Raw genomic sequence first — 23,341 nt, 5'->3', positions numbered from 1 at the left:
AAATCCCTTGTGTTCCTTCCACTCCCTCTGCTTTCCTATCAAAAACTGACCACACTAAGCAGCAGAACACACCGTGGTCAGTTGGTTCTGAAAACTCAGCCCGCTCTCCTCCAATGATCAGACTTGCCCCCCCCTCACTCCTCCCCTGCACACCCAGTCACTGGGAAGATCAGTGTGCTGATGCTTCTCTTGCTCTAGCTCTTACGCAGCTGAGAACACAGGGGGGAAAAGGTATGTAATATGATTTTTTTTTTTTTTATATCTATATCCAAATGTTTTGCCTTTTATTTCTATTTTAAACTGAATGGGTTGTTTTGCAAATTGATCGTTTACAATCATTTTAGGCTGTGTGGTTTAAAACTGCACTCATTCTTAAATACTTTGAGGCTGATTTACTAAAACTGGAGAGTGTATTATCGGGTGCAGCTGCACATGGTAGCCAATCCGCTTCTAACTTCAGTTTTTTCAGTTGAGCTTTGACAGAAAACAAAAATGGAAGTGGATTGGTTTCTATGCAGAGCTTCACTAGATTTTTCTCTCTCCGGTTTTACTAAACCAACCATATTGTGTGCATATTCTTCTACACCTTGATTAGCATTTTATTACTTTAAGAAAATATTTATTTGACATTTAACCAAGTGATCAGGAATTACTTCTATCACCTTGTAGAAGTATTTTATGTATTTGTATAGGTCACTGGTTTCAGTGCTTTAACGTCTAGTGTCATTTATCTATCTGTCACATCAGCGACCCATACAGACCTCCAGTAATATCTTGAGCTGTCTTGGGATGAGGATACTGAGAAACAATCTGGACAACTACAGAAACAAAACTTAAACATTAACTATCTTGGATTTTTTTTTACTAGCTACTAACCGATTAAATTACCTGCCTTTCCATTGTTGGACAATTTCTGATTGTTGAACAAAGTTTTATCGTGTCCCAGAAGGACGGGTTTTATGCATGTGTGCCACCCTACGCATGCAGATTAAGACTCTTTTACATTACGATCTTGTAAGTGTAATCTTCATTCAAATATATTAAAGCTTTGGAGATTTTACACCATGTGGAGTCTTTTCTATTTTGGTGCATTCCAATGATTATCGTATGGGAGGATGTCCCTACTTAGAAGACTATTCTGAAATAAAGGCCCTGGCTGGGTCAGGAGCCACAGGCGTTATATGACCTTTTGTAATGAGAGGCCCACATAATCTGGTAAGCAAGCCCTTCAGCCTTAGGTGGTGGTGCCTATTCACAGGATGACTTTTCAAGTTGGTGGATGGTGGTGAAAAACTCACTTGGACTACTGGCTAAATTCACTTGTGGACTTTTTTTTAAATTTTTATATCTTTAGGATTTTCACATTTGTATGCTATACCTTTTAAGCGCAACTATATTGAACTATAAAGTTTTATGCCTAGTGCACACGGGCCGAATGTCAGAGACATCAGCTGGTTCAATAAAAAACGGATATTTAGCCTGTATGATAGGGCGGTCCGACAGAAGTCGGCCAGTTGGCCGGCTTCAGTCGGACCAGCATGCTGGAAAACCAGCAGCTGACCGTTCCCCGATCAGGGATCTCAGCCAATAGCTGAGGGCGCTGACTGGAGTGTTCTGGCAGGTGGATCCCCCTGTCAGAGCACAACAGGAGGGGGGTCGCTGTACTAACGTCGGACTGTTAGTACATCGGCTCCAATTGGAGCTGTTCGTTTTTTCTTTGTTAAACTTGCTGGAGCCTTGAAAGCATCTTGTATGGCCAGGCAGTTTCACACTGACAGGAAGAATCAATGAACTACCACAGCACTCAACATGTGGTCGTTCATTGAGAACTACAATCTGCCAGCCGCAAAGGGTGTCGATACTTATAATTGATTAAATCACAAAACTCTGTGAATGAATGATGTGGTCGTGTGGGGGCGGAACCCCGTGCAGCTGCTCTCTTTTCAAAAAGTGACAGCTGGTATGGGGAACTTCTCCTCGTACTGCTGTCACACACAGGGTTCAAATCGCCCCGGCAAGTTGCAGGAGTGGGAAAAACCATGTAACATGTTCCTGAAGCTGAACTTATCCTTTAAAAGAGAAGTATAGCTAAAGCTTTTTTTGGCCACACTGGGTCACAGAAGTGCACTTACTTTTTCTCTCCTGTGACGCAGAGTCAACTGACATTGGGCTTTAGCACGCTCCAGGCTCTGGAAAGATGCTGACAATTTTGTCAGGATCCACCCAACTGTCTAATTAACAACTAGCTCCACCTCTTAATGCGAGGCTGAGGGCTGGAGCCAGCTGTACCCACCCCCTACCCTGCCTGACACTCCAGTGAGTGCTGGAGGGGCAGAGAAGAGCGGTGATGACAGTCAGTGCTCTCCAATTTGGACAAACTGAAGGATCAGCAGTCATGTGATCTCTCAGTTCTGGGCATTAGAGCCAACGTGGGACAGTTGCAACATTTTTTTTGCAACCCAAAGTCCTCGTTTAAGCACTAGGGACAGATGCCAACGTGTAAAGTATAATTGGAAAGGGAACAGTAAGAACACGATAAAAAAAATGGCTGGTAAGAACAGAGTCGGGATAAGGTGTAGTGAGAGCTATTGATAACTGATTTCCCAAGAAATATGGGTAGCAAGGGTATCTCAACCCATTCATACTCTTCCTATAAGTAAAATACTTTATCACTTTTGGGTAGACTGATCATTAAATGAGAAAAAAAAAGAATCCCTATGGTGTGTTTTATAGCAATTTTTATCCTGACAACATTCATTTAACCATTGTTCACCCAATCACCTCTTCCTTCAGCACACATTTTTACGATTAACTTCCCATAGAGAGCGCAGACCTTTATTAATGTTCATGTCCATTTAAATAAAGACAGGATTTTTTTTTCAAAATAGAACACTTTTTATTACACAGAAGGTCGAATACAAGCTGTGAGCTTCATACAAGTACACACACACACAGTGTTAGAGAAACAGAACTCCATTATGAAATTAATTACAGAGCAATATCCTTTGTCCTTCATGGTCTTTTGTTCCCTGAAACAATAACATTAAATGGATATTAGGAAGGTAATCTGTGTGTAATAAAATTCAATTTGTTGCATGTGTCCCTTTTTGACTTGTATCTTATCAGTCCACCATACAATACCAGAGAACAGTAATATTAATAGATTGTGGGAGGCTGAGTTGTTTGTAGTCGATGGGGTTGTAATCTGTTGTCCAATCACATGATCTATGTTCTGTGAGACTATAATAGGAGAAGAACCATCTCCAGCTTTGCAAAGTGGGCAGTGCATGCTATAAATTATGCAGGGTGCTCAAACTTTTGCAGACATCATTTTTTGGTTTTCTGTAATTTTGAAAGTGTAAATGATGGAAATAAAATTAACTTTTTTTGACATATTATAAGAATGTCTAATCTGTAATTTGATGCCATTTGGAGATTTTCCCATCTTTCCTTGGCTTCGTTATGCACATTAATACTCATTTTTACCTGGGGTGCCCAAACTTTTGATCCCCACTGTATTTGCTTTGTATTTCTTGGTTCTATTCTGTATAAATAGCTTCATTGTTTTGTTAAGTGTAACTATAAAACCTGTGTTTGGAAAAGCCAGCATTTCTAGTTAATCGAAATAGTTAGAATTTAAACTTTAAATATTCTGCTATTATTGAAGGCTTATACGATACAATACTCCGCTGGTACAACAGTGAGGAAACACAACATTTTTTTTCATGCCCAGCTACTGCAATATTTTAAATTACTTTTGGACAGATTAGGGAAATTCTAAAATTCCCGTTGGTAGAATTTTACTATATTTAAAAAAAATTCAACTGGATTTGAGCTTTAAGGCCTCATGCACACGGGCATTAAAACAACACTTTTACAGGTGTACAGCAGATTTTTTTTTTTAGGTCTTAAAAACACAGTTCTTTGATAGCTTATGTGGCCATGCATATCAGACATTTAAATCAGTATTCTAGGAACAGTGTTTAGAGGTATTAAACAAAAAAATGCTGCAAAGCTGCATTCGGATGGGAGCTTATGAGCATTATTTACCTGCGTATGCGTGTAATTGTGTATAAACAGGACTAAACGCACATATGTGTGTAAGTTTATTCCAATGGCCAGAAAAAAAAAATTGTATTCTGGGCGGTAAAATTAATTTACACTCAACGTCACTATACATGGAAACGGTCATAAATATGTGTAAGTACGCGTCAAAATGAGCTAGGAATATTTTAATAAGACCCATGTGCATGAGGCCTATAGGGAGACTGCTCTTTTATATGTAAATCACTCTGATTGACCCATTTCCTTCTGAAAAAGCTAGTTGCCTGGCTATCAGGCTGGTGCAATGGCTTTATAACTTTTTAAGATACTCTAAAACAAGTATGCAGATTGGGAGTTTTGAATTCAGCTTTACCCACCTGATGGTTACTTATTCTGGGCCAGTGACTGAAAGTACTAAAGAGACTACCATTTTCAAAAGGTGGTCAGTGCTCATTATGGGTTTCCTTTCATTGTAAACCACAGCCTGGTACTTGCCAAAGGACAAATTATTTTAAAGGACACATTTTTTCCTTACCGCAACAGTTGGTCGTTTAGAAGAAAATTCTAAACATCACATTCAAGAGTTCCCCCCAAAATTTTCTAAACTAAAGAGAACTTTGTTTAAGACAGTAAACTAAATGAAATGTAGGGCAGCACTCTCTTACCGAATGATTAAATAATTAGAAGTGTTCATTACTGTATTTACTGTACCCCACAGTGGCAGACGTTGCCCCCATAGCATTTAGCATTACACCAACGATGTGCAAGGGGGTTTTGACCCTGCTTTGTTGTGCCTGCTTTGTTTGTCCTGATAAAAGAGTGGTTCCTGCACCGAAATCAGCATATGAGAGAAGAGTGTCCTGGAGCATAGCCATGACATTCAAGCTGCACACAAGTAGGATATTGGGCTGAGAGTCAATATGAATGAATGAATATGATTGGGACCCAACATTAAGGCGATGAAAAAGTTAAACCTCAGTGAACTCTTTTACCCTTTTTCAAGTTTTTTCTATACTTGAAAGAGAAGTACATACTCACCTAGGTGGACTTTGCATCTGTCCCCTGCTGCCTCAAAGACTGAGACCTGTGCTATCAAAGACAGCTGATTGCTCAGTTCTTGGTCTTCAGTGAGCAGAGAGCTTGTGACTGACAGTCACCTTCTCTGCTCTGACCCTCCAGCACTCACTGGATTGGTGGGCTGTGCAGGGGGTGGGAGAGGCTGGCTCAGGCTCTCAGTGGCATGCCAAGAGGCTGAGCCAGCTGTTAGTCAGGCATCTGGGTGAATCCCAAAATTAAAGTTGGGATCTTGCTAGATATGGACCGGCTGAGTGATGTCAGCCAACAGTGGACGTTAGCCCACTGTCGGCTGAATACAAGTCATGGGAGTACAGAACTACATGCATTCCTGTGACCTACAGAAGTTTGGCCAAAAGAGCTTTAGCCCTGACTATATTTTAAGACATTCTACACAATTTTTTGTAGTTGGGTGGGGGGATGGGGGGGGAACACTTAGGCAAAGCACTGACACTGGGTAACATGGAGGGCTTCTTTTTTTTATATGTGACTGGAGTTTAGCATTATGAATTTGGGTGTGCCCTGTTATTTGTGAATGAACAGATTTCTGGGCCTGTGGTCAGCTTAAAGAGGAGAAATTGAGAATTCAGTTCTAAGTACAACATACCATAAATAATCAAACATAAATCACACAATAGAATGACTGTTGTGGACACTGTGCAGTCTGAACAGGCAAGAAGCACAAACAGATATTGCATATTCTGTGCTTTATTCCATAAGAACACCAATATTTTGGTCCCTAAGGAAATTTTTTCCAGGTTGGTGGTCTCCTGGAAGAGAAATACAAATGTAAGAATACACAATCACTAACCCCTATTAGTAAAAAATGATAACATTTTTAACTGTACTTCTATTAGGACACATGTCCAAAACAAACAAAGTTTCCTGTAAGCATTACAAATATAAAATTTCACTGATATGGCTGCCATCTTTTGCTATGGCCAAAACTAGACACCTCTAGAACATACAAATGAAAATGGAACATAAATACGGTACAGTAAGATTGCTGTGGCAAAACATGGATGTGGTCTATTTGATATGGTTATCATTTTCAGAATGATAACATTTTGCAAGATCCTGAACAAATGTCTCGATACAAAAGCCTGGGGAATATTATGTCAAAGAAGTAAACCAGAGCCTGTCTCCATACACGTTCTTTTTTCTCCAGGATGTGTTAGTTAGGCAGAGTATGCACATTCGAACGTCAGTTTGAGGCCATCATCACAGAATGCACACTTCTTCCTCTGAGGGGTGTACTTGATATTGCACTATATGTCGTTTGTCCATAAACACATATTAAGTGATATTTAATTATATATATATTTAAAGACTTGAGGATTGTCCTCCAACAAAGTTTCTAGGACATACCTCTTACGTTTAGCTCTTCCCCTGCTGCTGCTACCCCCACCACGCTATAAACATGCCAGTAAAAATGCAGCCAATCCATTGTACAATGATCTCTTCATGCAATCTAAAAGTATCAATGAGTAGTACAGTGTGGCGCTGTATTATTATATTTTACTGTATTTATTTAATATGTAAATCAAAAAAATAAAATCTATTCCTTTTTAATCCCATTTTTCACCCAAATTAGTTCTATTTAACTCCTTCCTCCCCTTAGCTTTTTTTCTGCTGATTTTTTTTATCCTAAGGTGCGGTGGATGCTCTCGGAAAATCAAAGCGCCTTGCCGGCAAGAGGACTCCCGCGCGCTTGCGATGCCCGGAGCCGCAAACCCAGAAGAAACACAGAGGAAACATGGCAGCTGCCTCAGCAGTGACCAGAAGGTGATGCCGGCACTTCGTTCTAGGGTAAGTATTTCATAATAAGCTAGTATGTGGTGCATACTAGCTGATTATGCCTTTGCCTTACAGGTTTGTTTTGTTTTTGTGGGGATTCAACCGCTTTAAATCTGTTTTCTTTTGTTTGTTACTCTTTTCATGAAAATTATAAACTGAACCTTTTTGAAAATTTGCAAATAACCATACTTTGTACCAGAAATATAATTTTAGTGTCATTTTATACAGGTCAAAATACAGAATAAAAAGTATACTGTTATTTACACTAAAACTGCCTGAAATCCTTACTGCTGGCTGTGAACATGGAAGCACTCAACACTGAGCATTTCCAATTCATCTGTTAAAATCCTAGCTTGAAAAGCCAGGGATTCAACAGATCAAGCACAGCCCAGTGCTGTATCCATTGGAACAAATGGCAAAGGAAACATTAGGGATCTAACAGGCACCTATGAAGGACTGAAATCCTGCAGCGCCTGCAAGAGAAGAACCGGGTGAAAGTGTATTGGTCAGATGAGACCAAAATCAAACTCTTTGGCATCAACTCACCGTGCTTAGAAGAAGAGGAATGCTGGCTATGACCCCAAGAACACCATCCCCCATCATCAAACATGGAGGTTGAAATATTATGCTTTGGGGGTGTTTTTCTGCTAAGGGGACAGGACAATTTCACTGCATCAAAGGGACGATGGATGGGGCCATGTACCATCAAATCTTGGGTGAGAACCTCCTTCCCTCATCCAGGGCAATAAAAATGGATTGTGGATGGGTATTCCAGCATGATAATGACCCAAAATCAAGCTCTTTGGCATCAACTCACCGTGCATGGAGGAAAAGGACTGCTGCCTATGACCCAGAGAACACCATCCCCATCGTCAAACATGGAGGTGGAAATATTATGCTTTGGGGGGTGGTTTTCTGCTAAGGGGACAGGACAATTTCACTGCATCAAAGAGACGATGGATGAGGCCATGTACCGTCAAATCTTGGGTGAGAACCTTCTTCCCTCAGCTAGGGAATTAAACATGGATTGTGGATGGGTAATCCAGCATGACAATGACCCAAAACACATGGCCAAGGCAGTGAAAGAGTGGCTCAAGAAGAAGCACATAAAGGTCCTGGAGTGGCCTAGCCACTCTCCAGACCTTAGTCCTATAGAAAATATGTGGATGGAGTTGAGGGTTCGAGTTACCAAATGTAAGCTTCAAAACCCTTATGACTTGGACAAGATCTGCAAGGAGGAGTGGGGCAAAATCCCTCCGGAGATGTGTGCAAACCTGGTGGCTAACTATGAGAAACGTCTGACCTCTGCGATTGCCAACAAGAGTTTTGCCACCAAGTATTAAGTCATGTTTTGCGAAGGGGTCAAATAATTTTTTCACTCATTAAAATGCAAATCAATTTATAACTTTTTTCAAATGCGTTTTTCTGGATTTTTTTTTTTTTTGTTATTCTGTCTCTCACTATTAAAATAAACCTACCATTACAATTATAGACTGATTATTTATTTGTCAGTGGGAAAACAACAGCTGCTTGGCAATGGTCTTGTAGCCCATTCCAGCCTTGTGTAGGTCTACAATCTTGTCCTTGAAATCCTTGGACAGCTCTTTGGTCTTGGCCATGGTGGAGAGATTGTAATCTGATTGATTGCTTATGGGTGCCTTTGGTACAGGTAACAAGCTGAGATTAGGAGAACTCCCTTTAGTCTTGGTTCACACTGATACGACAAATGTTCTGACATTGGCAGCTCATGAAAATTCTAACTGCACTACTTTGGCCCGACTCTGATCCTACTTCAGCCCATTGAATATCACTGAAGTTGGATCGCCGTCTTGACTGATCTGACTTTGGCATGTGACTTGTGCTCTGATGATCTTGAAGGGGAACTCCACACCAAATTAAAACAAAAAACAAAAAAAGGCATGGGTTCCCCCTCCAAGAGCCTACCAGGCCCTTCGGTCTGGTATGATTTTCAGGGGAACCGCCATGCCGAAAAAACGGCGTGGGGGTCCCCCCAAAATCCCTACCAGACCCTTATCCAAGCCGCAGCCTGGCAGGTCAAGAAAGAAGGTGGGGATGAGGGAGCGCTCCCCAAAACCATACTATGCTGCATGCCCTCAACATGGGGGGGTGGGTGCTTTGGGGCAGGAGGGCCTTGTGCCCCCCCACCCCAAAGACCCTTGTCCCCATGTTGATGAGGACAAAGGCCTCTGCCTGACAATCCTAGCCGTTGGGGTCTGCGAGCGGTGGGCTTATCGGGAATTGGGGAGCCCCCTTTGACAAGGGGGCCCCCACCCTATGTGAATGAGTATGGGGTACCCCTACCCATTCAACTTAAAAAAAAGTCTCAAAAATAAAACACAGTACACAAATTTTGAAAGTAATTTATTAAGCAGCTCCAACGTCTCTTCCGACTTCTTCTCCCCTCTCCTGCTCTTCTGCCTCCTCTGCTGATGTCTTCTGCCTCTCTGGTTCTTCTCCCTCTGTCCGCTGTCTTCTCGCTTTTTTGCCGGGTCTTCTCCACTGTCTTCTTCTTCCGATGTTGACTTGACGCTCTCTCCAGCTCTAATGCCAGATGCCACTACTTATATTGGCATGGGGCGGGGTCACCACCCATCATGCCATGGGTGGTGACATCACAAGGGGTGCGGCCTCTCGAATGATGTCACGCAGTGACCCCGCCCCATGCCAATATAAGTAGTGGCATATCGCGCACCTGGCATTAGGGCGGTAGGGAGCGTCGAGTCAACATCGGAAGAAGAATAGAGGGAGAAGACAATGGAGATTGGCCAGTTTAAAACTTAATAAACACACTTACCTGTCCAGGGCGCCCGTGATGTCGGCCGCCCGAGGCTGACCCGTCCCTCGGCTCCGCCATTTTAACTAAGGGAAACAGGCAGTGGAGCCTTGCGGCTTCACTGCCCGTTTCCTACTGCGCATGCGCGAGTCGCGCAGCGCTCTGTGAATGGGGCGCGCTGTGTTCTGGGACATACAGTTCCCAGAACACAGCGCGACCCATTACCCAGAAGACGCCGCACGGAGGAGAGAAGAAAGAAGATCTCCACGGAGGAGGAAGAGGCAGATTAGGATGATGTCCCTAGCAACAGGCATTTCTGGTAAGTAAAAAAAAAAAAAATTTTTTGATATTTTTTTTTGATTTTTCTTTTTAATTTTTAATGTATTTTTTTTTTTCAGGGTGGCCCTCCACTTTAAAGAGCGAGAAGATAGCAGGAGGAGACCCGGCAGAAGACAGTGAACAGAGGGCGAAGAACCAGAGAGAGCTGAGAAGAGCTGGAGAAGGGAGAAGAACCGGAGAGGCAGAAGACATCAGCGGAGGAGGCACAAGAGCCGGAGAGAGGAGAAGAAGTTGGAAGAGACGCCGAAGTCTGATGTAGGACTGATGTCACAGGGCAAAATAGGATGACAGTTGTACAACAGGCGTGTCGTTGCCGTGTAAACCCGGCCCAAGAGAGTGCTCCTAATCTCAGTTCGTTACCTGTATTGAAGACACCTGGGAGCCAGAAATCTTGCTGATTGATAAGGGCTCAAATACCAATTTCACTTATTAAAATGCAAATCCAGTATAACTTTCTTGAAATACAGTTTTCTGGATATTTTTGCTGTTATTCTCTCTCATTGTAAAATAAGCTATCCCCCTTGCCTGTTTGTGTGCGGGTGCAGATCTACAGCCACAGGCACCTCATTAGCGATGTGGCAACTTGGAGTTACCACAAGATACACCCATGCAGACATCGCTGAGCCCCTAGGTCATCAGGCTACATATCAGTCATCTTTAATCTGGCTGAAGACCTTCAAGAGCCTGTTCCGGGACATGTTTCCTCTAAGATACTTGGTATCTCCAGCATCGGTGAGCGAGTGGAGGCCCACCTTACCCTTTAATACTTCACTCCGAGACACGGCATGCAGACACCTTTACCACCTTATATGCTTAAAGGGCCCTTTGTTATGAAACACCTTGTCTATTCTATTCACTTTGCTGGTTGCCACTGCACAGTAATACCTTTGGGCCCGTTCATAGTTGCATAAGACCAAGGATACCCTTACCTCAAGGACTCCTCCACTCAATTCAGCCTGCAGAATTTGGTTAACCCCTTTTTTTCTAGTGTAGCAACTGTATCGTAAAGGGGAACTACGAACCAGTATTCACATATTGTGCTTTGTCATTTTTGCCTGTGGCTTCAGAGCTTAGAGGGAGCTGACTGACAAAATCTTTCCTTCCTTCTCTTTCTCCTGGGATCTGTTGGCCCTACAGTCAGGTCCATTGCTACGGTCATTTTATTGCACATCTTTGTGGCTCTGTTTAATGCTAAACCCCAGAATTTGGGCATTACACACAGTTTAAAGTTTTGTCTCCTGTTGACTTAAGAATCTCTAGTAAAATATTATCTTGCAATCCCTACGATACCATTACTTTTGGTGTATTTTGCACTTGTGCTCACAGTGATTTTATTCAACCAGGTGTGCCAGTGGAGGCACAGAACAGAGAACCCCAAAATTACCAAGTGGCTCCTTAGGTGTGGCACTACACCCACAAAAAAAATGGTTATGGATTAAACAGTGTTTATGCGCACTAAAATAGATTTTAGTTTCTTTTTTCCTGAAAATAATGATTTGCACAAGTATCGTGCGAAATTGCAACAACCTCCTTTTTATTCTACAGGGCTTCTATGTTCAGAAAATTTATCATGCTTTTTTAAGTAACCATATAACTAAAAATGCAGATTTTAATGGGTGCACAAAATAGAAGAACATGACTCAGAGGGGGGGGGGGGGGGGAGTGGTTAAAGCAAATTGAACTAGCTAGTCATGAATTGACAAGATACTAATGCAAGAAGAAGCTGTTGATTTCACTGTTCCAAGGGTAGAGCCGACCGCAACAACTGGGGGAATTCAGTCTGAATTCTTTCTTCAGAATTGGTAGGGAGTCCACATCTAAAAACAGATCCACAGAGGGATCCTGACTGAACCAGAGAAGTCCAATGTGTCCCTATCAGATTTACCAGAGAAGGGGAAAAAACAAACGTGAATAACCCGTGGTGAGAGGTGGTCCCCAGTAGACAGCTGAAACAGATCATAAGGAACCCCTTCACAAAAGAGCAAGTGGCAATAAATCCTGCTCTTTGCTCACATATGCAAAGTGACCCCGCTTCTTCTCACCAGAAATAAAAGTGAGGGCAAACAAAATAAAGCTAAAGAACCCAAAGCTAACCAAGCTAAAACCCAATGAATTCTGCAAATGACCAGATGTAATGGAATACCAAAAGCAATGAGAAGGCCGGCAGCAGGGCTTTGGTCAGAACCATACCCTTTGAATATACATTCTGGCGACACAGAAAATGTTGGAAGGGAATTAAATGGTCGCTCTGAAATTAGAGGGTTATGAACAGCGAACATCTGTGTCAGGGTAAGTGAAACTGAATGGAAAAAACTTTACAGAAGAATCCACAACAGCAGTTGTAAATGAACGTCAAAACTAAACTCTTCCAGTACAGTCTGACCATGGGCCGTTACTCAGAAATCATAGCACAGGGTATTGGGACTTTATATGAAACACACCACTCGGACAGGATGAGACATTGAACATGATAAAGAGAGGTACTGTATAGAAGCAACAATGGGCATAATTCAATAATTGATATATATTTGATTCAGGAATATGATACAAAAGAAATAAACATGATTAGTAACGTCATATTGTAATAGAGTTAGTCGCAACAAGGTACAACAAACATGATTAATGCAAGTCTTATAAAAAAAATTATAATATAATAAGCTATATACAACATGATTATACTTAGTATCCAAAATACACCCACAGTATACACAAACATAATGAACATTGTAAATAATTCAATGGCTCAGCCGAATAAAGTCCAAGGTAAAAAGCATGGTAACTGTGACACAGCATCAAATATTAAAGCTCTACGCGTTTCGTGGAGTAGTATCCACTCGTCAGGAGCAAATATCTGGGAATATCTAGAATGAAAAATAGATATATAATAAATGATGATAAATTAACACAGGAAGAGAGGGATCAAAATCTATGGTCCTAGCCCTCTTACCTGTGGGTATGGATAGGATTGTATAAAAACCATATAAATTGTAGATATATTTGGTGGTAAGCATCAGGGGATGAAGAAACCGTCCCACCGGGAGCTGAGGCGGCGACAGGGCGGCAACAGGACAGGACAAGTCGGGGAACGTTGAAGATGAAGTGCGTGAAGTAAGATCCCCCTTCTACAGCTGGGATGATCAGTGTGATCCCGAAGGGTATACTAAAAAGAAAAAGTGTTTTAGTATACCCCTCGGGATCACACTGATCATCCCAGCTGTAGAAGGGGGATCTTACTTCATGCACTTCATCTTCACCGTTCCCTGACTTGTCCTGTTGCCGCCCTGTCGCCGCCTCAGCTCCCGGTGGGACGTTTCTTCATCCCCTGATGCTTACCACCAAATATATCTACAATTTATATGGTTTTTATACAATCCTATCCATACCCACAGGTAAGAGGGCTAGGACCATAGATTTTGATCCCTCTCTTCCTGTGTTAATTTATCATCATTTATTATATATCTATTTTTCATTCTAGATATTCCCAGATATTTGCTCCTGACGAGTGGATACTACTCCACGAAATGCGTAGAGCTTTAATATTTGATGCTGTGTCACAGTTACCATGCTTTTTACCTTGGAATTTATTCGGCTGAGCCATTGAATTATTTACGATGTTCATTATGTTTGTGTATACTGTGGGTGTATTTTGGACACTAAGTATAATCATGTTGTATATAGCTTATTATATTATGATTTTTTTTTATAAGACTTGCATTAATCATGTTTGTTGTACCTTGTTGCGACTAACTCTATTACAATATGACGTTACTAATCATGTTTATTTCTTTTGTATCATATTCCTGAATCAAATATATATCAATTATTGAATTATGCCCATTGTTGCTTCTATACAGTACCTCTCTTTATCATGTTCATGATAAAGAGGGATGATCAGTGTGATCCCGAAGGGTATACTAAAAAGAAAAAGTGTTTTAGTATACCCCTCGGGATCACACTGATCATCCCAGCTGTAGAAGGGGGATCTTACTTCATGCACTTCATCTTCACCGTTCCCTGACTTGTCCTGTCCTGTTGCCGCCCTGTCGCCGCCTCAGCTCCCGGTGGGACGTTTCTTCATCCCCTGATGCTTACCACCAAATATATCTACAATTTATATGGTTTTTATACAATCCTATCCATACCCACAGGTAAGAGGGCTAGGACCATAGATTTTGATCCCTCTCTTCCTGTGTTAATTTATCATCATTTATGATATATCTATTTTTCATTCTAGATATTCCCAGATATTTGCTCCTGACGAGTGGATACTACTCCACGAAATGCGTAGAGCTTTAATATTTGATGCTGTGTCACAGTTACCATGCTTTTTACCTTGGAATTTATTCGGCTGAGCCATTGAATTATTTACGATGTTCATTATGTTTGTGTATACTGTGGGTGTATTTTGGACACTAAGTATAATCATGTTGTATATAGCTTATTATATTATGATTTTTTTTTATAAGACTTGCATTAATCATGTTTGTTGTACCTTGTTGCGACTAACTCTATTACAATATGACGTTACTAATCATGTTTATTTCTTTTGTATCATATTCCTGAATCAAATATATATCAATTATTGAATTATGCCCATTGTTGCTTCTATACAGTACCTCTCTTTATCATGTTCAATGTCTCATCCTGTCCGAGTGGTGTGTTTCATATAAAGTCCCAATGCCCCTCTGTCCCTTATTTCTTCCCCCTTTTTATATTTTATGCAAATAGGAATGGAGACCTGTGTGCTGGATGGCCATGGTCTCATATAAAGTCCCACCTGTGTTCTCTTTAATTTTATAGCACAGGGTATGCATACAGTACAATCTGACCATAAGTAGTCTGCATTAGTATACAACATGTGAGTTTGTAGAGAAAATATCACACTGAGAACTAGGAATACACAATGAAGAGATAAAAAAAAATGTTTATTCCAGTCATACTCAAGAAGTAACTTAACCACTTCACTACTTTAATATGTTTAAGAATAGTAAAGTAGCAGATGTGATAATGACTTGATTTGAGCCATCTTCATGAGGAACTTAGACCTAGCATAGGCCTACTAACTTACAACAGTGAGCTGCAAAGACCAGGAAAAAAAAGGGGGTCAACTCTCGACCGATAACTTCATAGGGAAACCCAAGAATTCTGGCCTGACTAGAAAAGTAAGTTTTTGTGTAAACTGGAACACAGGAAGGTAGTCAATATTGACCACAGGACTGGCACAGGAAGAACAGCAGTATAAATAATGAACTGAGAATTTGTTGCGCTGTAGAGGACTGGAGAAGCTTCCATAAATTAAGATACAGAACACCAGTATGAACTGGGAATACTTGAGCTTGATGGCTGACTAGAGAGATTCCCAGGATTTAATTTGCAGAAATCTACCAGCAGCTTTTAATAGTAGAAAATCTTCCAAACAGAGAAACAACAGACCTGAAGAAGACACATCCACTCTTGAAAGAAAAGACCATAAGGATAGTATTTTGCCTAGGTAAAAAGTGATAACCATATCTACATGACCTAGTCCATAGGAATCAGCATGACCCAGTGTTTGGTAGTTGGCCCAATCTATGGCAGTCTGCATGGCGCAGTATGGTGAAGTCATGGTGGCAGTTTCTCTGTATAGTGCAGTCTTTCTGGCAGTCACTCTCTATAATGCAGTCTCTGGCATTCTCTCTATTTTGGAAATGTATTGTCATATATAAATGGTTATTTATTTCTGTAAATCTTCATAATCAATTGTGTTTCACCTGCTAATTCTTTCCAGAATCACTAGGGCTCTCTTTCGGAGGAAACATCTCCCTCTGCTCCACTGCTTGCACTAGGGTCATCCTTGGTAGAGGGTGTGCTCCTCTCTCGAGATTCTGAAGGGACCTTAGTTCTGGTCTTTTCTTTCCTTTGTTGCTGCTTTTCAAGTTTTGTAAGCTGTGAGGAAGAATGAGAAAGTAAATACAGATCATAAAAAGTTTATTTAAACGGGTGTTAGAAAAACACTATATATATATATATATATATTGTTTTAATATTCCCTTTAAAGCAAATATAATAATATACACTAATATATATATATATATATACATACACACATGCACATATACAGTTGTGCTCATAAGTTTTGCATACCCTTGTAGAATTTATGATTTCTTGACCATTTTTAAGAGAATATGAAAGATAACAGAAATACATTTCTTTCACTCATGGTTAGTGTTTGGCTGAACCTATTTATTATCAATCAACTTTTACTCTTTTTAAATCATAATGACAACAGAAACTACCCGAATTACCCTGATTAAAAGTTTGCATACCCTGGTGATTTTGGCCTGAAAACACGCACACAAGTTGACACAAAGGGGTTTGAATGGCTATCAAAGGTAACCATCCTCACCTGTGATCTGTTTTCTTGTAATTAGTGTGTGTGTATAAAAGGTCAATGAGTTTCTGGACTCCTGACAGACCCTTGCATCTTTCATCAAGTGCTGCACAGATGTTTCTGGATTCTGAGTCATGGGGAAAGCAAAAGAATTGTCAAAGGATCTATGGGAAAAGGTATTTGAGCTGTATAAAACAGGAAAGGGATATAAAAAGATATCCAAGGAATTATGAATGCAATTCAGCAGTGTTCCATCTCTAATCAAGAAGTGGAAAATGAGGGGTTCTGTTGAAACCAAACCACAGTCAGGTAACCCAACTAAAAGTTCAGGCACAACTGCCAGGAAAATTGTTCGGGATGCAAAGAAAAACCCACAAATAACTTCAGGTGAAATATAAGACTCTCTGAAAACGTGATGTGGCTGTTTCAAGATGCACAATAATGAGGCACTTGAAGAAAGATGGGCTGTATGGTGGAATCCCTAGATGAAAGCCATTACTACACAAATGCCACAAAGTATTCCGCTTACAATACACCAAAAAGCACATAGACAAGCCTCAAACCTGGCACAAAGTCATTTGGAGTGATGAGAAAATTTACCTTTTTGGCCACAACCATAAACGCTACATTTGTAGAGGAGTCAACAAGGCCTATGATGACACACAGTCAGACATTCCGACGGAAAATGTCCGATCGGACCATGTTGTCGGATAATCCGACCATGTGTGGGCTACATCGGACTGTTTCCGTCGGAATATCCGACCGACAAAGTTTTAGAGCTGGGCTATAAAATTTTCCGACAACATGATCCGATCGGACTTTGTCCGATTGTTTGTAGAGAATTACGATCGGACAAAGTGCCACACATGCTCAGGTCAAATTCCTAGACCAAAGCTATTGGCTACTAGCCTGAACGTAGTCCTGTCATAACAAAATAACGTCATCACGTTACGAACGATCGGATTTTCCGACAACTTTGTCTGACCGTGTGTATGCAACACCAGTTTCAGGAAAAATCCGCCGGACAAAATCTGATGGATTTTGTTGTTGGATTGTCCGACCATTTGTGCAAGGGCTAACACACATGAGTAAGCTGCAGCAGCACTGAATACCTTTGCTGTCATTGTGCTATTGTTGAGTGTCCAGTACCTGTACCTTTACGGAGGAGTGGGCTACCTCCAGGCATATCTGTGCTTAATCTATCCATTATTATAGATGTGCTTCAACTCAGGTGACTCAAAATTATAGCATTAGGACTGCAGTACACAAGGGTGCCCTGACGTGGCCACTGCAGCTTACATGTGTATTTACAAAGGTGTGCAAATGAAAACCCTTGGTTTAACATGAACTGTTAGACAGGGTCAATTTGGTTTGTTGCAGGCTGGTAAGTGAGCTCTGGATCAGACCTGCATGACTTTCATGAGGAATACTCTGACTGGGCCACGCCAAAAGGTGCAAAAAGCCCCATACTAATTTACAAGGGGGTAGCATCTGAGGGACTCCTTGTTAAAGAGGGCTTCCAGATTCCTATAAGCCCCCTGCCCACAGACCCCCACAACCATTGACCAGGGCTGTGGGTCTGGTATGGATTTTGGGGGGGGGGGCCCTGCCATTTAAAAAAAAAAAAAATTGGCGTGGCGTTCCCCTTAATTTCCATACCAGATCCGAAGGGTCTGGTATGGATGGGGAGGAACCACGCCTTTTTCTTTTTTTACTATTTTCACCGGCAAATGTGTTATTTTATTCAGTTGTCAGTGGGAAAGTCCATTGACTGCTTATGACTCAACGGTTGTTAATGACACCACGGCGTGCTTTCCGGCCCCGCTCCTTAACAACCAGCATTTACTCTGCCCTAATTGGGCAAAGCTTTGCCCAATCAGGGCACAGAATGCACTGTGCAGTGTATTGTAGGGCCTTCGTGGGGCGAACACCCGCTGAATGTTAAGATGATAATCCGACTTGGATGCGACTTACATGCAAATCAATGCGCTGAAATCATGCCCGAGTCAGACCAAAGTGGTGCAGGGAGCATTTTCAAAGTCAAATGGACACAAGTCAGACCGGTTAAGACAGCTCTCATTTTGACATGTCATGCAACTTGTGGTCGGGAAGTCGGACCAGTGTGAACCAGCCATTATTGCCACTTTTGCCCCCATAACAGATATTTCTGCTCTTTTTCTATCCCATTTAAAGTGGAACTCCAGCAAAAATGTTTTTGTTTGTTCTAGATAGAATAGAAAAGGAAAAGGCTAGAAAAGATGCCAAGCTTTTATTGCTGTGTCCATAATAGAAGCCAGGGGAAAAAATAAGTAATCTCTCCAATCAAGATACATGTTTTAATCCTGCCACTCCTTTTATAAAAAAAAAAACCTTTTGGTTGGAATTAGATTTTAACTGTGTTACAGGTACGTATTGTGGTTATAGTGGTGGAAAAGGGATTGCTGTATTGGCAGATGTTTTTAGAAATTTGATCTATTGTCTTTCTCTTGACATGGGTTTGCTAAAAGGCATAAAAAGCCTTTTTACCAAAAAGCAGTGCATGACCTTTTCCTTTTAATATTAGAAACCAACTAAGGAAAAAAGCCACAGTTTTATACACTAACCAGCCATAACTTTATGACCAACCACCTAATACTGAGTAAGTCCTCTTTTGCCACCAGAACAGCCCTGACCTGTTGAGCCATGGACACTACTAGACCTCTGAAGGTATGATGTGGTATCTAGCACCAAGTTGTCAGTGGCAGAACCTTTAAGTCTTATACGTTATGAGGTGGGACCTACAGTACATGGATTGGACTTATTTTTCCAGTACATCCCACAGATACTGGATTGGATTGAGATCAGGAGGATTTGTAAGCCAAGTTAACACCTCAAACCATTCTTAAACCATTATTTCAATGTGGAAGGGTGCATTATCCTGCTGCAAGAAGGCACTGTCATCAGGAAATACCATTTTAATGAAGAGATGTATTTGGTCAACAGCAATGATAAGGTAGGTGGTACGTGTCAAAGTAACATTCATATGAATGGCAAGACCCAAATGTAACGAAATGTCCCACACTCTGCTTGAGTGCTTTTGTCATATACCGCTTCTTCCCAGTCAGAATATAAATATCAGATATTCCAACTGCTGACAACCACAAACTAGGAAGTACTAGTTTGGTTGCTCAACATGAACTGCTTATTGAAACACAGGACAATCCCTCTCCCTTCACATTCCAGGCAGAGTAGACTGTCCAATCAGCAGGGGGAGCTTTTGGAGGAACCCCCCCCCCCCCTCACCTCCCTCCTCACAGCAAACACACTTACACATCCCATAATACCTAATAATACCTAAGTAAGACAGGCACAATAGAACAATGGAATACAGCCACACCCCAAACGATCCAGCAGAGAGTACACAACAAAATTAGACACACATATATATATATATATATATATATATATATATATATATATATATATATATATATACACACACACACATACATACACACACACACACACACACACACACAAAAACATTCTATTGTGATTGTACAGTGGAATGTGCGATTAGTATAGATCAGACTGGATTTCTCGGTCACCCTGTGTCCCTTTTAGAGACACAGGGTCACTTAGTCATAGGAGGTGCATGGGGAACAATGGTTTCCCAACCTCCCCAAGGGATTCTGGGTTCCATGGGCCCCCTCGCCCAAAGTGAGTCCCGTCACATCTTTCACCTTTCAGCAGGGAACTAACACAGGATAAGACCTCAGACGGGTTGACCCCAAAGTTAGTCAATAGTTCCAGTCCCCCAAATAAATTGTCCCCAAACATAGCATTACTCACTCAACCAACCTCTGCCTCTCTGAGAGAACATACCCGGGGCTGGGGACTGGCCCTTCTCCCTGGAGTCCTTTCAGCTGCTAGAGAGAAGACAGGGTGGCTGGGCTCACTTTATCATGCTGTTGGGGATCTGGGTCGACTGCCCAGCATCCCTGGGGTATACAGATGGAGACAGCATCTTTGGTTAGTTGAGGGAAAAGGCCAGCAGCACTCGACCCTGTTGCTAGCTCTTCTGCTGGGTTGCTGCCATCATTCTGGGGTGCCATCTGCTGCTGGGAAAAGAAGGCGGCTGCTTCACTTCCCTTACCCTCATCTGACTGCTGGGATGACATGTCTCTGGTACTGCCTCCCAGGTGCATGGATCCTTGCTGGGGAGGAAAAACCACCTCCTTCTCACCCTGGACCTCTCGAACTGGTCGAGCATAGCCTCTCTGCATTCCCGTAGGTCCTCAAGTGTAGGTTCCCCTTCATCGCCAAACACAAAACAAACTGTAAGGCTCTCCCACAGCAATCCAGGGCCGCCAAAATCATATCCCTCCAAAGAGAATTCTGTTGTCTCCCCTAAATATCCCTGCTCTGCATGCCATTGTACAGCCCGATACCGATTGTCCAGTTCTATCTCCTGCTGGACCAGCCTGTCCAACTCAGTTACCCATTGTTCCTGGGGCCACTCTCCCAGGAATGCCATCCACAATGCCCGCTGGTCACTGGCCCATTGCTCTGGGGTTGGAAAGCACTTGCCCTGTTGCATACCAGTGACCTGGAGGGCTCCAATCCAGAGTCCTACCAAAATCTGCTGCCTGAGCTCCAGGTATTCGTCCACAAATACAGTCCTGGAGTATGCTCAAAGGACGAGCCCTGGGAACTCTGATGCCAGCGCCATATCTCCTCTGGGGTGACCAAAGTCTGCTGTCCTGATCTTGGACCAGGTGGAGGTTTGGATGTCCCAGACTGCATTAAGTGTCCTACTGCTTGCCACTAATGTAACAAAATGTCCCACACTCTGCTTGAGTGCTTTGGTCATATACCGCTTCCTCCCAGTCTGAATATAGATATCAAATATTCCAACCGCTGACATGCACAAACTAGGCAGTACTTGTTTGGTTGCTCAACATGGATTGTTTAACCCCCCCTTTGCATTCCGGGCAGGGTAGATTGTCCAATCAGCAGGTCAGCAGGAAGAGCTGTTAGAGGAATCCCCCCTCCCTCCTCACAGCAAACACTTAAGCCCCGTACACACGAGAGGACTTATGTCCGACAGACTTCCGAAGGAGTTCCGTCGGAGTTCTGCCGGAGTTCCGACGGAGTTCTGACGGACTTTTCGGCGGAGCGGACTTGGCCACACACAATCACACTAAACTCCGACGGATTCGAACGTGATGACGTACGACTGGATTCGAATACGGAAGTTCATAGCCAGTAGCCAATAGCTGCCCTAGCGTCGGTTTTAGTCCGTCGGAATAGCATACACACGAGCGGAGTTTTCGAAGGGACCCGGGTCCGGCGGAGTTCCGTCGGGAAAATTTGAAGCATGTTCCATATTCTAAAGTCCTTCGGACTTTGGCGAGTCAAAAGTCTGTTGCAGCCCACACACGATCGAATAGTCTGACGGACTCAGTTCGTCGGACTTTGGACGTTGAAAAGTCCGCTCGTGTGTACGCGGCATTAGACATCCCATATTATCTAAGGCAGACAATACAACAATGGAATACAGTCACACCCCAAACTACTCAGCAAAGAATAGTAAACAAAATGAGACAATATATATATATATATATATATATATATATATACACACACACACACACACACACACACACAACATTCCAGTGTGGTTGTACAGTGAGTCAGATTAGTACAGATCAGACTGGATTTCCCTATTAGAGACACAGTGTGACTTAGACATAGGAGGTGCATGGAGAGCTAAAACAAAGGTTTCCCAACCTTCCCAAGGGATTCTGGGTTCCACGGGGCCCCCCGCCCAAAATGACTCCCGTCACACCAAAGTTTCCCAGAACAACATTGTCCAAAGCCTCACACTGCCTCAACCAGCCTGCTTTCTTCCTATTCTACATTCTGGTGCCATCTCTTCCCCAGCTAAGGGATGCACACGCACTCAGCCATCCACATGATGTAAAAGAAAACGTGATTTATCGGGCCAGGCCACCTCCTTTATTGTTCTGTAGACCAGTTCTGATGCCCATGTGCCCGTTTTAGGGACTTTTGGCTGTGGACATGGGTCAGCAGGGGGCACCCTGACTGGTCTGCGGCTACGCTGCCCCATATATAACAAACTGCGATGCCCATTTTTTCTGCTTTTAACACATCAACTTCAGGGATAACAATTTTACTTGCTACCGAATGTATCCCACTGTCTTTCAGATGCTATTGCAACCAGAAATTTACCTAATCTGCCAGTGGTCATAAAGTTATGTGGCTGATCAGTGTATGTGCTGCATTTTCTATATTGGGTTCACACAATAATGTCTGGGAATTCATTTTATGTGTTTAAATTAAGCTGCCGAAAGTCATGTAAACAGTGGACATGTACAGAACACTTTAGCAGCCAAGTTTGAATAATATGTGATAAGTAATGCTACGAATCAAACTCGAAGTGTATAACATGAGTCTCTGTGGTATTACTGCCCACCGACACTCCTTTTTCATCATGTACTCTTGTACTTTAATCAAATTTTAACATGCATTTCTGATTCTCTACTCCTACATAATCAAGAACTGGAATTAAAACGTACAGACGCAGTGAATTTTATGTATAAAAAAAGGGAATTTAGTGCCAGTGAATATGCTTCTTCAAATGGAAAAAAAGATCTATAACCTGTTCTGTGCTTGCTGTAAATGCACAACAGTGGAATCAATGAGACCAACTTGCATTTTAAAGTAAGTACATAGCAATAAAATAGAGAATTGGGCAGTACAATGCAGTCCCTAGGCCACTTAAAGGAAACCTATACAAAGTAAAATATGTTGGCTGCCATTTCTGAGCTCCATCTGAAAATGATAGCTGCATGACATGTTTTGGAAAATGTGCATGTATGGCCGATGTATCGCATGAGTTTTTTTTTTATCTTGGCCTG

The 23,341-nt window shown here is 42.1% G+C and overlaps 1 protein-coding gene across 4 annotated transcripts in view; it reads right to left on the bottom strand.

Annotated features, from left to right (window-relative positions):
• Positions 1–2,871: 2,871 nt before the first annotated feature.
• Positions 2,872–23,341, bottom strand: part of DTD1 (D-aminoacyl-tRNA deacylase 1) — a 204,176-nt gene continuing 183,706 nt past the window's right edge. For 2 of the 4 annotated variants that reach the window (XM_077486202.1, XM_077486205.1), the window contains exons 5-6: positions 15,799–15,973; positions 2,872–5,888 (exon numbers count right to left, since the gene is read on the bottom strand). In XM_077486202.1, the coding sequence (XP_077342328.1) occupies positions 15,821–15,973 (153 nt within the window). In that variant the 3' untranslated portion in view covers positions 2,872–5,888; positions 15,799–15,820. The remainder of the gene's footprint in view (positions 5,889–15,798; positions 15,974–23,341) is intronic. The other 2 variants (XM_077486204.1, XM_077486203.1) reach the window with 2 other exon arrangements.

This window comes from Lithobates pipiens, unplaced genomic scaffold (genome assembly GCF_037356315.1).
Source record: "Lithobates pipiens isolate NorthernLeopardFrog02 unplaced genomic scaffold, aLitPip1_a1.2 Scaffold_18, whole genome shotgun sequence".
NCBI lineage: Eukaryota > Metazoa > Chordata > Amphibia > Anura > Ranidae > Lithobates > Lithobates pipiens.
Note: the sequence above shows the minus strand (reverse complement) of the source record. Positions and strands in the feature narration are given on the sequence as shown.